The 15,478-nt window shown below is 43.0% G+C and overlaps 1 protein-coding gene across 2 annotated transcripts in view; it reads left to right on the forward strand.

Annotated features, from left to right (window-relative positions):
- PEX7 (peroxisomal biogenesis factor 7) overlaps positions 1–15,478 on the forward strand; it is an 80,858-nt gene that overhangs the window by 49,615 nt on the left and 15,765 nt on the right. For both annotated transcript variants that reach the window (XR_010918654.1, XM_067542297.1), the window contains one exon: positions 8,282–8,381. Coding sequence is in view for 1 of the 2 variants with exons in the window: in XM_067542297.1 (XP_067398398.1) it covers positions 8,282–8,381 (100 nt within the window). In the remaining variant the exon portion in view is untranslated. The remainder of the gene's footprint in view (positions 1–8,281; positions 8,382–15,478) is intronic.

Genomic DNA, 15,478 nt, shown 5'->3' on the forward strand with positions numbered 1-15,478 from the left:
CTCACAGACAAAGCACTAGTGTAGATGAGTGACTGTCATTACACATTGAAGCACATGGCCTGGCAGCTAAGTCATGGTGGGTGGCCTGCTAAGTGCAGGCCAAATTGTAAGGCACTGATATTTTTTAGAGTCCTGCCCCTCCTCAAGCATGGTCCACCAGCAGCGCCCCCTCCACCACTGCATCCAGACAGAAGGAGTTCAGTGAGGAAGCTGCCTCCTTGCTGATCTCCCATCCCCCTGGCTGCAGCAGGGAAACAGTTTGCTCCACCTGGATACCTAGGCAGTGGCTCCCCTCTGCAGCCAGGGGGATGAGAAATCAATGCTCCCCTCCCTCTGGCTCCAGCAGGGACCCCAGCGACTATGGACCCAGGAGGAGCACTTTGCTGTGCTCCCTGTAACAGCAAAGGGGAAGGGAGCGCTGATCTCCCATCTCCTTGGCTGCAGTAAGGAGCCTGCCCCGGTCTTGTAGCCCTGCGGCAACCTGCTTCACCTGAGTCCTTAGGCAGTGGCTGCCTGTGCAGCCAGCAGAAGGGGAGCCATGGGCCACTTTGAAAGACCCCGTGGGCCACTTTTGGCCCCTGGACCACAGGTTGGGAACCACTGATCATGTGTATTGGTTCTGGTTTTTAAATTAACTATGATCTGTCCCTCTCCCTTGCTATTGTAAATTTCTTGCCTAGCTTTCCTTTACAATTCCAAACTAAGTTTAAAAATTGTTTTTATATCCAAGCCCATTAAAATTATGCCTAAACTAACTCTTTATGTGTGAACTCAGTACTCCTCAAGCATGTCAACCTGATCATTCATCCTGCCAAAACTCTCTCTCCCCCGAACCACTGCACAAGTTTCTCATTCTTTGAATAGATGAGAAATTCAAATAAGTCACTCCTGACATTAAAGGGTTCTTCTTCAAGTGTTTGGTTCCTAAAGGTATTCACTGTGGTTGCACATGCATTCCGTGCTCCCAGGACCAGTAATTCTTCTATAGTAGTGTCCACTAGTTTGTGTTGATACCCTACTTCTTGTGCTCTGAACTGAGGGGATAAAAGGTGGCATGAACCAGCTGCCTTCTCAGTTCCTTTCTATCGCTCGCAGTCTGGTACATAACCCTCTCTTGTTGATAGCCTTCTAGCTTTTGACTCAATCCTTTATCTGTAAATATTATAAATAATTCTTTAGTTAGTCGGTAAGTTAGTTAGTTAGCAGGGATTTTGGGGGGGGCCTTTTCCTTCTGTTGTTCCCCTGCCACTCCAGACACTTTTGCCCAAAGTCCCAGGCTCCAAGCCCTTCCTCATGTGCCTTTGTTTCTTCCCGGTAAGCAACATATAAGAGACCTGCCTATACTGCTTTGGGGAGCCACACATCCCATTGAAGTATGAAATCTGCCACTCCTTTGCCCTTCATACTAGGCATCTTGGGAGTTCAGACTCAGCAGGCATATAATGGAGTTGTCCATGAGGAAACCTCCCACTCTCCACCTCATCATCTGGAACCTCTGAGCACTGCCCCTCCAGCACTAATGGTAAGGAAACTGAGGCAGGAAGAGTGTAGAGAGAGAGAGCCTCATAAAAAGACCATTCAAAGTCCTCTAAGAAAAGGACTGTTTCCCCTTGTGTCTGAGACAGACACCACCCCACTCCCCTCACTCCCAGAGCAAGTGTGCCTACCTCTCCCTGGGAATGTGGGCCAGCAAAACCATCCCCGAAAGTACATGAGGATAGTCAGGAGCATTTGTCCCCTGCACTGGCAGTACCACACCACAAGAACTGTGCTCAACCCCACACCAATGGATTCTGTACCAAAGACTCGTTCCAGTTCTCCTAGAGCCAGACCTGTGTATGCCCTTCTCGAGGACCTGGCAATTTACACAGACCCTGGGTCACTAATACTGTCAGACCTGGTGCTAGTGAGAGACGTCACTATACTGTCCACACGTTACTAGCCAAGCTGCAGATGCAGCAACACTGTCAGGATGCTACTCACTAGAGTATGCCCCACACTGCCAGAATTTGCCAGTAAATTACCTCAAGAACGTAGGCCCTGATTCCAGACTATCCTAAATGAAGGGAAGCTAGTGGCCAGATCATCTTCAGGCATCACTGGACACATGACTTACCACTCCATGGTGATCTCGGTGATTATGAGGTGGACTTCTTGGCTGCAATCATTGGGATTCCCCAAGGAGGTTTGGGCTAAAGTAGAAGATCTCCTCTTTGAAGGTAACAATCTTTTTAGTGAAAAGATTGACAAGTCACTTCACTCCCTCAAGGATTCTCGTGCCACCCTCCTTTTTCTGAAATATACACCCCAGCACCCTGCAGAAAATATTTTAAGCTACTGCCACATAGATATCAACCAGCCCCTCAGCTATTCCACTACCACCAGAATAGCCCTACAAGGCACCAAGAAAGAAACAGAAGGCATAACACAGTAGATACACTGCTCCACCGCCATCCCCTCTCCAGACCCAGCCACCTACCAAAAAGACATTTTGGTGGGACATTCTAGAAACATCCATCAGTCTTTGCACAGCTGGTCTTCCCCATCCCTGTGGTTCCAGTTGGCCCATTTCCTGCCAATGTGCAGGATGTAACCAGATAAATGGCTTCTAATTTCAGCTGGCTATACCATCAAATTCCTTATCTGCTCTGCCTCCAAAACCCCTTTCCCCGACTCTTTTCAGGGACCCTTCTCAGAAGGGGATTCTCAAACAGGAGGCGGAATCCCTAATCCAGCTAGGGGCAATAGAACCCACCTCCTCAGGGCTTTTACTCCAAATATTTCCTAATCCCCCCCAAAAGAAAGTGGAGGCTGGAGACTTATTCTGAACCTTAGACAGTTGAACATGTTCATTTGTCACTCAAGATTCAAGATAATTGTTCTGGCTGCTACAGTCCCTTCCCTGAACGAAGGCAAGTGGTTTGTGGCCCTTGATTTGAAGGATGCATATTGTCATATAAATATCCACCAGGTACACAGGAAATGCCTGTATTTTATGGTGGGCTTAGAGCACTTCCAGTACAAGTGCTCTTCCCTTTGGCCTTTCAGTGGCCAAAAGCATTTTTACAAAGGTCATGGCTGTAGTAGTTGTAGCAGTGCAGGTTCACTATCTATTTCCCTATCTAGATGACTGGCTCCTTACAGGATGCTTGTGGAGGTGCAGGAAGCAGTCATCTCATTACTTGACCTGTGTCAGTCCCTGGGAGTGCAAATAAATCAGGGAAAGGCCACTTACCCGTGTTCTACAATGATTCTGCAGTTTATTGGAGTGGTCCTAGGCTTGGTTGCAGACAGAGCCTATATATCACAGGGCAGATTCCTTTTGAAGTTGCTCCACCTTCTTGTTCAGCTGTGACTCAATCCTCAGATGACTGTCCGGCCCCGCTTGGTCCTCCGGGACCTAAGCCACGTGGCAGCATGCATCTCATTGAACCCCTTTGCCAGGCTTCACCTTCAATGTCTCCAGACTTGGCTAAGGAAGGTCTACACCCTGAACAGAGACTTCCTGGACAAAAGTCTCAGTTTCTCCCAGCGTTAGATCATTGCTCACCTGGTGAAAGAGGAGAGACAGGGTTTGTGTAAGGTCCTCTTTGCTCCTGCTCCACCCATAAAGATACGTGTTATAGACGTGTGTCGTCTGGCTGGAGAGCACATCTCGATGACCACATAGCTCAAGGTTCCTGGACTGTAAGAGTCCACGCTTCATAACAATCTTTTCGAGCTTCGGGCCATACACAAAACCTGCAAGATGGTTCTGCCCTTCATTCGGTCCACTCGTGTCCAGGTCAGACAACATCACCATAATTTGTTACTTAAACAAGCGGTGGGGAGCAAGGTCCACACCACTTTGCAGGAAGGCTGTACAGCTCTGGAATTGGTGCATCCAGCATCAGATCACCCTCTCTGCGGTGCATCTGCCAGAGGTGAGGAGCTCCCTGGCAGACAGCCTCAGCAGTCATTTTCCCAAGGATCACAGATGAGAGCTCCATTCCTCAGTGGTTTTGTGGATTTTTTGCCAGTAGGGATTCCCATTTTTGGGACCTCTTGATATTCAGGAAAACAAGAAATGTCCTGTCTATTGCTCTCAAGATGCACAACTCTAGAGGGGTTCACTCCTACTCCAGTGTTCAGACCTTCGGGCTGGTGTATGCCTTCCCTCCTATTCCCCTCTTACCACACATCCTCCCAAGATCAAGTTGGACTGGTAATAGAGAGCTTGATAGCACCATGGTGGCTGCAACAGTTCTGGTTCACGGTGACTGTACAGATGGCCGCCTGCCCGTGCATTCACCTACACCTTTGCCAACCTACTGTCATAGAACAAAGGCAGGACCAACTATCCCAACACAGCGTCCCTCCATCAGGCAGTGTGGTTTTTGGATGGGCAACAGACTTAGAGAGTTGCTCGGAGGAGATCCAATTAGTTCTCTTCAATAGCAGGAAGTCCTCTATGGGGAAGTATTGTGCTGCCAAATAGAAGCATTTTTCACAGTGGTGCCAGAAGCATTGTTTGCTTCTGCAAGAGACTGGAGTTCTTTGTATAATGGACTATCCACCATTTGGCTGTGAGTACTTTTAGCAGCAATTAATGCCTTCCATTTTCTGGTGGAGAACGGCTCAGTTTTCACCAATACCACAACAAGCACATTTTTAAAAGGCATCATCAGAATTTTCCTGCCAGTATCAAAACCTACGCCAGCTTGGGAACTAACCCTGGTGCATTTCACACTCATTAACTTACCATTTGAGCCCTTGGCATCCTACTTCCTGTTTCAGCTATCAAAGAACGTAGCTATCACCTCTGCCAAGACAGTACATGAACTTGGAGCCCTTATGGCAGACTTGCCTTGTGCAATCTTTTACAGAGACAAAGTATCCCTGAAATTGAACCCCAAGTTTATCCCCAGGGTTCCCTGTGACTTTTACTTGAACCAGACAGTCTACCTACCTGTCTTTTTATCTGAAACATCACAAGAATATGGAAGACAGGAAACTTCACTTGCTGGACATATGCAGAGCTTTAGTTTTTTCCCTGGGCAGAGCAAGGCCCTTTAGAAGCTCTCCAAGGTTACTTGTCTCCATAGCAGAGAGGATAAAAGTAGAAGTCTTCCCAAGGACTCTCAGAATGGCTCTATGTGATGTCAGAAGCCCCTTCTCCTCAATCCATTTCAGGGCTCACTCTACCAGCGCTCAGGCTGCCTTGGTGGCTTCCTTGCAAGGAATCAGATTTCTGCAGATTTGTAGAACTGCAACTTAGGGCTCCATTCACACACTGTTACAAGGCAATATTCCCTCATTTAAGTCTTAGATAAGGATACTTCCTTTGGCTCAGAGATCCTGCAAACTCTGGTATAGAGCTCTTCCTCACACCCACCTCCTTGATGAACGGTGCTTGGGAGTTACACATAGAGGGACAAGCTGTCAAAGAGGAAAGGAAGGTTACTTACTTTGTAGTAACTGGAATTCTTTGGGATGTGTGGTCCCTATTGGTATTCATGGCCTGCCATCCTTCCCTGCTGCTTTGGATCTTTGTGATTTGTGGTAGAGTAGAAATTGGAGAGGCAGGCGGTCAATGCTGCCCCTTATGCCGTTATGTTGGAGCCTGAGGAGGTGTAGGGCATAGGCATTGACCAACAGACACTGCTATGAACGAATTTCTGTCCCATGCACACAGAACACACATTCACCCATGATGAATACCCCAGAAAACCATGCATCTCGAAGCACTCCAGTCACTATACAGTAAATGACTTTTCCTGGGACAGTGGAGAATGCACTTTAACCCTTCCCCCCGCCCCCCGCCTCTGCCCCAAAGGTGGTGTCTGCCTGCTGCTGCACCAGCTGCACATTTGTGCTGATGATGGTGCTTGAAAAATGTGTGTATGTGCATGTGGAATGTTGCATGTATTTAGATGTCTGAAGCACCCCTGAAAATGTGGTCTGTTAAGAAACTGGTTTTACAAACTCAAAGAGCAAGAGAAAAGTTGTCATGATTGATTGTGTGTGAATATTCATAAAACCCCTTTTTAAAATAGTCTGCCTGCAGTGTTTGCAATTCTGAACTGAAGCATTATGCTAATACATGAGACCAGAAGCTGTAACTGATAAGAAACTATTAGTAAAAGTGAATATGATTGGGGTGTATTTATTGTTTAAGAATAGGGATGTGCAGAAAATAATCAGACTGCATAAATACTGAAAAGTAAATAAGGTCTTAACATTCTTTCAGTTTTAATAGCAGGCGCTGTCGCTACTGTGTAAGAAAATGTAGTAACAATTTTTACTTGTGTTCCTCTAACTTTCTTTAGCTTTTAAATATTTTTGAGGCTTCATCTATTCTCAGATATTCAAAGGCAGAATGTGACTTGGTTAAACATTATCTCAATGACAAATAAATAGCGCACCATGTTTTAAATTTTCAAAGCATGAATTACTTCGGTGAGGTACGTATTATCATCATCATTTTTACAGTTGGAGGAAGCTGAGCCGCAGAGTTACTTGGCAGTTATCTGCTGGTGAATTGGTATCAGCAGGATTAACTCAGGAGTTCGTGGCTCTCAGTCCTGTGCTCATGCACCTAAAGCCCAGATCCTCTCTCTAACCCTGGGTTTAGGATACATTTATATTCCAGTAGGTCTATTTAGAATATCTTCCTTAAAAATTTCTATGCAACTTTGCACTAGACTGTAAGGCTCTGAAATTGTATGTTGTATGTGATATTATACTGACATAATTTTGTGTAATACTAACTAAATTGTCCTATTACACTTTAAAATAAAAACTGCACTGAAAGCTTTTTAATTTCTTTCCACATAAAATCTATAGCTCCCATTCAATCTTGAATTTGAACTAAATTTGTTTTTGAGCTCTCCCAAAAGAAAGAGAATGCAAAATTAATGTAATAAGGATGGCCACAACTAATTCTTAGACGCTACAAGACTTGCTTCCTTATCTATTTGAACAGGCAAATGTAAGAGTGAAATTGTTTGGTTCGTGCTTAGACGTTCTTTTGCTTCCACTTTCCTGTAAAATGAGCTGTTTATATAGCCTCTTTGGTACTAGGAAGATGTAAAGAGGGTTGTTGCTATGGCTTGGCCATTGTGTCGATACCACTATGCTCATTTATTAAGGAAATAACGCAGACTGGTTAAACAAACGCATTCTGTTGGCTCCAGTGTTTGCTAATTACCTGAACGGATCTGCTGAGCCTATACACCTTTCTGTGTAACTAGCCCTGATGATGATTTTTTTCTCATTCATTATTATTAGGTCCCCTGGGAAAAAAAGAACGGGTGTAATATGAATATTATGCAAAAACAAAAGAATATCACTGACTGCTATGGAAAACTGTAGTGTGTATAGAGACTGGGACTAGTTGCCAAGCCCCAATAGCCCAGTAAACCCTGCAGCCCCTGGGTGTTGCTACACATTTTTTCCCAGTAGACAATACTACAGAATCAAAGAAGTTGAAGACGCTTCATTATTTCTCTGTCCTTATTAGAATTTAGACCCCTTTCAATTTATTCATTTGAAAATTTAATTAACTTGCTGAATGCACTTTTCCAGACCAGAAATAGGAATCTTTATGGTAAACCATTGAAACTGTTTCTCCCCACTTCCTAAGTTTTGCCTATTATTATTACTTGTTTCTGCTTATATCACACCCTGTGTGATTCATACCATGTATTGGGGAATGACTGGGATTAAAACTGTAGAAATAAAAGAGTTTTTAGAATTATATTTTTTTTCCAAAAGTCATTACAACTAACCTTAGCAGGGACAATTTGTCTTTGATGAGTGAATTATCAGTGAAATTAAAATTAAGTCAAATAATTCCAGGAGAGATCAATATTTATAATCCATTTGTCATTTTCAGTAAACAGACAGCCCCACATCAAACAATGCAGAAAATAAGCAATGTATTGAATTGCCCTGAAGTGTGTCAGAGATATAAATTGGCAGATATTAAGAGGAATTGGCTCTTAATAAAGAAGGCCATCTTACCATTTTTTACAGATTATCTATAGGGCAGATCATCGGTGCCAGCTCTGTTATCTCAGTTTCTGTAATGGTTTCCTTAATGTAGTTTCCTTAATTAAGTCCTTATTTATGTAGATCAGCAGAGGGTTTTGCAGAAATGGGATTAATTATATTCCTTAAGTGGGTGGGTTTGCTTTTTAAAAGGTTCTGGCAGCATCAGGCATATCAGTTTCCTCCATTATATTTTTTTAAATGGCCTTTCAATTACCATCATTGTTTGTTTTTTTGTTTGTTTCTGTAGATTCTGGGATTTTTCCAAGCCTAACCCCTTGCTGGAGACTGTGGAGCATCATACAGAGTTTACATGCGGACTAGATTTAAGCCTTCACAACCGTGGTCAGGTAACAGATAAGATGATTTTACGTTTCACTTGTCTATTACAGCCAATACAGTCACAGCTGAATTGCAGGCTCCATCATGAGCAGCAGCCATCAGTTTGTAGAATGCCTCAGGCAAAGGGCCTGGCTGAATGCAGGTTAAAATAAAACACATGTAGATCCATTTTTATTTGAGAAATGATTACTTATCTTTAGATGGGGGGTTGGGAAGAAGTTGCAAAAGCAGCCAGAGTTGAAACCCATATTGACTGCAGTTGGACTGCTCTGGGAACAAGGATACTAGAGAAGGTCTCAAAATGTCAAGCTCAGATCTAGAGTTTTATTTCATCTGGTTAGAGGATGGGCTCACCATGAAGTATGGATCCAGTGGTAGAATTGAACTTCTCCAAAGTTCAAGGATGCTTGGATCTTGCCCTTTGCTTTAAGCCCATCTCTAGAGGAGACCATATACATTATTTTAATCGTAGAAATCCCAAACATGAATGTCCTGGATGAGACTTATTAAACCAAGGCTAATCATTTGAGTATTGTTTGTCCTGGGATTCCTTGATAGTCTACATCTGTGGGTGTTTCTGCATTTCTATCATTTAAAAAATGGGTTTTTTTGATAACAAAATTATTTTGGTGCTTCTAGCATGGATTGTACGTATTTGCTATTTTAGCAAGGGTGAGAGGTAAAAAGAAATTATATGGTTATTAAAAAGTAAATCCATGATTTTCACAAAAAAATTACCATGACAAAAATGAATCACAATAATTCATGTGATATTACTATCCACATGATATTCAACATTCCCATCTGTATTCCCATTTTAATTCAGATTAAAATAAATATTTTAGGTCTTGGGTATCACTGATTTATGAAGAAATGAAATTCTAATTTGGCAATATAAATAAACTCCTCACTAATTTGCACTAATGACTAGAAGACCTATTGTTGAGCTTATAGAAATTAGTGAGTAAGGTCTCAATTCAGCAAGGTTCTGAACTTTGAGCACATGTATAGCCCCAGTTGAGCACATAAGAACGGCCATACTGGGTCAGACCAATGGTCCATCTAGCCAGGATCCTGTCTTTGACAGTGGCCAGTACCAGAGCTTCAGGGGGAGTGAACAGAACAGGACAATTTCTAATGGCACACCCTCCTGGCAGCCAGAGGTTTAGTTAGAATCACCCCAGCTGTGGGGTTACATCCCTGACTATCTTGGCTAATAGCCATTGATGAACTTATCTAATTCCTTTTTGAACCCAGTTATACTTTTGGCCATCGCAACATCCCATAACAATGAATTCCACAGGTTGACTGTGTGTTATGTGAAAAAGTACTTCCTCTTTATTTGTATTTAAACTTGCTGTCTATTAATTTCATTGGGTGACTCCTGGTTTTTGTATTGTGGAAAAGGATAAATAACACTTCTCTAGTCATTTTTTCCACATTATTCATGATTTTATAGACCTCTATCATATCCCCCCTTGATTGTGTCTGTTCTAAGATGAACAGCCCTAATTGTTTAGTCTCTGTTTACATGGAAGCTGTTCCATACCCTTTATCATCTTTGTTGCCTTTCTTTGAACCTTTCCAGTTTCTCTATATCCTTTTTGAGATGAGGTGACCAGAACTGGACACAGTTTTCAAGGTGTGAGTGCACCATGGATGTATATAATGGCATACTTAAATATATTGCTGAATCAGGGCCAAAATGAACTGAAATGACAATAAAAAGTAAGGGTGCTATTATCATGATGTACTTGAATCCCAACCTAGCTTCCCACTGAAGTCCATGAGAGTTTTGCCACTGGTTTTTAAAATGTGGGCAGGAATAGGCTGAGATTTATTTATGTATTTTATAATTGTAATTTAATTTGATTATAATTTAGTTATAGTCCCACTGAAGCCATGAGTTTGGGTTGCAGGATTGTGCCCCAAATCATGAGTCAGTAAATAACATATATGACTGTATCAAGCAAGATTACTTCCCCCCCTCACCCGATTGAGTTCACCTTGTCAAATTCTGGATTCTTTGTAAAGTGTATATAAGCTTTCAACTTTGACAGCAATGTATGTAATAGTTTAGCACCTGGAGTAAAGCCAAGTAAACTCACCCTTTGGCAGTGGATAATACAAATGGTAATACCATACAGATAGTATTACATTTAACGGCTCCTGAATTTGTGCAACAGAAAAAGGTAAGTGATGTCTCACAAATCCGCCCATATGGATGACTCATGCTTTGTATGTAATTGGCTTTAATCTGTTGTGTGACATCCACATATCACAGCAATGAGTGCTGTAAAAATGCTGAAGTAAAGGAATATATATAACGAAGTCAAAATATGACTAAGAGGTAATTGAAATAAATCCTTGAAATGATCACCTATAGAATCTCATAGCTTCCAGTTTGAATATCTATTGCCTTTCTCTAGCTTCCACTCTCAACCTTTTCTTGATAATCTAAAGATTTGGAATGTGTATCTAAGAACAACACTATTAGTACAGTTGTAGTCGTTTAAGCCAAGAGAGTGGGTGAGCTGTAGTGCAAATTGGATTAATCAGTTGGCTTTGTCAGAAACATTAAGGATACAAGGTTTATTTAAGCAAACATGATTGGGTTTTTTACCCCAAGGTTGTATTTAGATCTCTCTCAATATGAAAAATAATTGAAACTTGATTCTGTTTAGTGTACAGCAGAGGCAGATATAGAATGTTGCCTACTGTGCAAAAACCAAAATGGTATTCTGCTATAATATAATATAATATAAACATTACTTCTCCCAGCATCCAAAATATGTTAGATCAAACAGTGGGCTGTTATTACCCTATAAAGGTGCCTAGGTCATCTGAATTAAAATAACCCCTTTTTAGATCATAATAAGGGAAGGCTCATATGGGTAAGGTTGAGATTTTGGCCTGGGGATTTTTATTAAAATTCATGGGCAGGGTGCAGGCAATAAACCATAAACCATGGAAGCTGAAGGCTAGCCCCATGGGGAGAAGGCAGGGGCTGACTGCTGGAGCAGAAGTCACGGAAGTCTGTTAAAGTGACCTCCGTAACCTTGCTCATGGGTAATTGAGAGAAATATGCAGGATGAACAAAAAAGAAATACCCCCTCCCCCTTAGGATTAGACTACACTGGGTTTACGAACTGTGTTTAAACATCCATCCAAACTAAAACAGCTTCTGACTTGGTGTGGGTCAGCTAGCATCTGCAGCACAGCTGCAGCAGCACAGCTTCTCCTGTCAGCGTAGTTAATCCACCTCCGCGAGAAGCCCTCCCATCAACAATGATGTAGTTATATCTACATAAGTTTATAGTATAGACCTGGCCTCAGTGAGGCCAAATGGTTTTAAATGTTTAAAAACACATGAAAAGATTGGGCAGGGACTTGTAATATAGGGTCTCCCTCCCATACAATACTGTCCGTCCCTAGTTTTTCTGCTCACATTCCAGTGCTCTTTTGAGGCTCGCCTGGGTATATGTTTAGACACCACTTAAAGGAAAAAGTGCTCTTCAGTCACCTTAACCATATTGAATTCAGACCATGCTGTGGAATTTCCTACTGCTGTTCCAAAGCTCAGCAATAACATTGTTGCAAATTGAGTGTCTGTGTAGTTTGTCAGGACAGAGTTCAGGGGGCCTGGCTTCCTAGGAGGGCTTCTGGCATATTCTCTTCTAGGGTGGGATTTCATTGATGAATACATGTGCACAGGGGTGAATTTCACCCATAAGGAAAAGCAGTAATATACATAATGGAAATAAAGCACATCCTACAACCATATCATGTTCCAAATCATATCAAATGGTTCCTCTCTACTTTTTTGGTTGGTTTTTGTATTGCAGTAGCACTTCGGAGCTTTGTGATAAACCAAGATCCCATTGTGCTAGGTGCTGCATAAAAAAAGAACAAAAAGGCAGTCGTGAGCCCATCTGAACTAGCTAAGGGATGTGCCAAATGTCATTTTGTTGGGGCAGATGGTGTCCAAGCAGTTGAACAGTTGAGGTTGGGGTAAGTTACATCAACTAATGAGAGGTTCACACTATGTAAGCCTTCCAAAGAAGTAGCTTTTGCTACCAGGTAAATAATGTTAAAATTTGTTAGAAGGCAGCTTGATTGAAAATCAACACATTTTTGTGTGTTGCAATTTGAGTGGGATGCTGTGATCATGAATTAATGTTTAATCAGTTTTATTTGTGTGACACAGACAATAACCACAAATAGCAAAGTTAAAAAGTACAGCTACATTCAACATCCACTTCATTTTATCGTGACACTGACATTATTTCAACAAGTGTAAGAAGATATAAGAGGAATATTACTTTGCATATCATAAATGGCATTAAATTGTGGACTTTTGTTGTTCTAAAGCTGCCTAATGCTCAAGGCAAACATGGAAAAAATGAAAGCTCTGGTTTGTTTGGAAGCCTTTCTTCGTTTCTGTGCCTACTTATCTAGTCCGCTCTGCACACCACAGAGAGCACCCACTGCAGTGTATAAACGAACGCTTTCTATTCAGCAGGTTCTTTCTGTGGATTCTGTCTGAGAGCAGGATGAGGATTTTAAAAGCGCGGGGGGGGGATCCCTTCAGCTTCTCTGTGAAGTATGAACTGCAATTGAGTTTCCAAAATTGCAGTCCTGTGTGATATTTAAAAGGACAGTGGTGGTAAGCATTTCCAAATACTGATTACATGAGGAATGAATTAAATATAAGTGACAGCAACATATCAAATCAGAACAGAACATTTATATTCTACAGTGCTGAAAAGTACAACCTGGGGTTTAAAAATGTTAAGTATTAAATATGAAGAGGAATAAATATATAATATTCCATTTTGATTTGTCATCTAAATGCACTATCAGGCCTGGAATTACAATAGCTTGCATGCAACAGGCACGTAGTGTGCATGCTGTGACCCATCTGTGCCTAGGGTAGCCACCTGAAAATGCCAAGGTCAGGGCAGGCTGCAGAAGGAGAGCAGATTCTCCCAAACTGGTGACTAACACTGCAGTAACTTCACCAACCAGTCACAAACAGTGCTTCTGATCCCCCCCACTGGTTATCAAGAAACTATACAGCTCCCTTATTACATTTCAGTCTGAGGCTGCCAATCAGCCAGTAAAGTGATAAGTTATTAAAACACTATTCCCTTTACCAAAAAAGGTTCTCCTAATCCCCAAAGGGTCAGCCACATTGCCAGATCAATACAAGTTTGGATCTTACCCAAAATACCACACTGCCAGGCAATCCTTTAGTATCTAAGACTAAAGGTTTATTATAAAAGGAAAGAAACAAACAAGGTGAGAGGTATTATATGACTAAAGCAATCAGATATATCCAAATGATTTGAAAGTCCATACATATCAGGTTTCCAGTAGAATCATGGAGTTTGCAGTACCTGGATGGGTCTCTATCCTTTGTTTCACAGCTTCAGTTGCAGATGAGTTAATCCAAAGGAGGAAGCAAGAATGAAGACATGTCCCTTTGCCATGAGGCTTGTGGAAATTTACAGAAACAAGATGGTGTCCAGGGTCACCTGGGAAAGTCCTGGTGACTCATAAGGTTTAGCCCCTGGGTTCTTTCCCTGCATTCATTTTATATTAGAGTTCCCTTAACAAGCCATTAAGCAAGCTTATTGCTTCTGTCATTCTGTCTGGGGTGTCACCCAGAAACACAGCACAAGATGCAATTCCAATGTATCATACATATTTAGAATTTATAACACTGATACATATATAAAAATGTGCTTATCAATTTTAGCAAATTATGCCATGTCAGGTACTGTTAGAAAGGTTATATCTCATATAAATTATTGTAATTTTCAGTATTGATATCAATACTATTATGGCTGGTCATTCATATTCCACCTAGCTTCACACATCCATGTTTTGCATACTTGTTTATTATGGTTGCGTGCATAATCTTGGTAATCGTCTATATAAATGAATAGATGTCAAGAGGCCAGTTGTACTGACAGTTAGGCCTGTGTGCAATTCTAAAAGTTATGGAGCCAGATTCTCTTGTTTTCTCCAGACCTTTTGTGCTGCTACTGCATTTCACAGTTGTGTGTTTCCTGGACACAGATCAGATGGCATAGCTCTGGTTCCTCTGCCACCCCCACAGTACCTGATATAGGGAGTGTATCAAGATTGGGAGATACATGGTCAAAGTGCTGTTGTGCTCCATCTAGAGCAGTGTTCTTCATCGTGAGGGCCAGTAGCCAGTGGCGGCTCCCATCGACCCTAATTGCGACTCCCTGACTAATTGACTAATCCCCCCCATACACCTGGAAAAGGGCATGGAGCTGTGCGGAGCGAGGAGAGGCTCTCCACATGGGCAGTGCAACCCACCAATCCAGGGAGAGTGGGAAGAGCGCACTCCCAGCCAGGGCCCTGTGAGGCAGTGAGTGACACCGGGGAGGTCACCCTGTGGGATGGGAGGAGCCAAGGCCAGCATCTAAATTACTGCTGGGAGCAGCGGCCACAGGAGCGGGAGAGGGGCTGAGGAAAATTCTCAGCGCCGGCTGGTGCCTCTCTTCCTCCTGGTCACGGTGGAGCAGCAGAACTGCACCTGTCGCCCGTCCTCCCCTACCGGCAGTAGCATTGCCTTTTGGTGGTGTCGCCGCCTCCCCCGAGGCTCCCGCTGCTCCTGCCTCTTCATGGGGGGGATCTCAGCGGAGGGGGCAAAACCACCAAGAGTCAACACCACTGTGGGGGAGGAGGGTGGCAGCTGCAGTACTGCTGCTCCCCAAGTCACCTGGAGGCAGAGGTGAGCGCTTCCCTCAGCATCCCTCCCGTTCCTGTGGCTGCTGCTTCCAGCGGTAACTCAACTGCTGGCCTCAGCTCCCCTGCCCCACTTGGTGCTGACCTGCCGCTGAATGACTCACTCACTGCCTTGCAGGGTCCCTGGAGCACGGAGAGGGTGGCTCTTCCCCCTCTCCCCGGCAGGTAGAGTGGACCCTGCTTGAAAAATAGTGAAGATCACTGATCTAGAGTGTGGCTGGTAAAAAGCCATAGCCAGCCAATGAAGATTATGCCCAGAGGATACTGCTCTAGCTAAGAATCTGGGTTTGGGTCTGAAATCCTTTCAGCTGCATGGGGATGC

Source organism: Emydura macquarii, unplaced genomic scaffold, assembly GCF_026122565.2.
Source record: "Emydura macquarii macquarii isolate MOO-44397 ecotype Brisbane River unplaced genomic scaffold, CSIRO-AGI_Emac_v2 contig_705, whole genome shotgun sequence".
NCBI lineage: Eukaryota > Metazoa > Chordata > Testudines > Chelidae > Emydura > Emydura macquarii.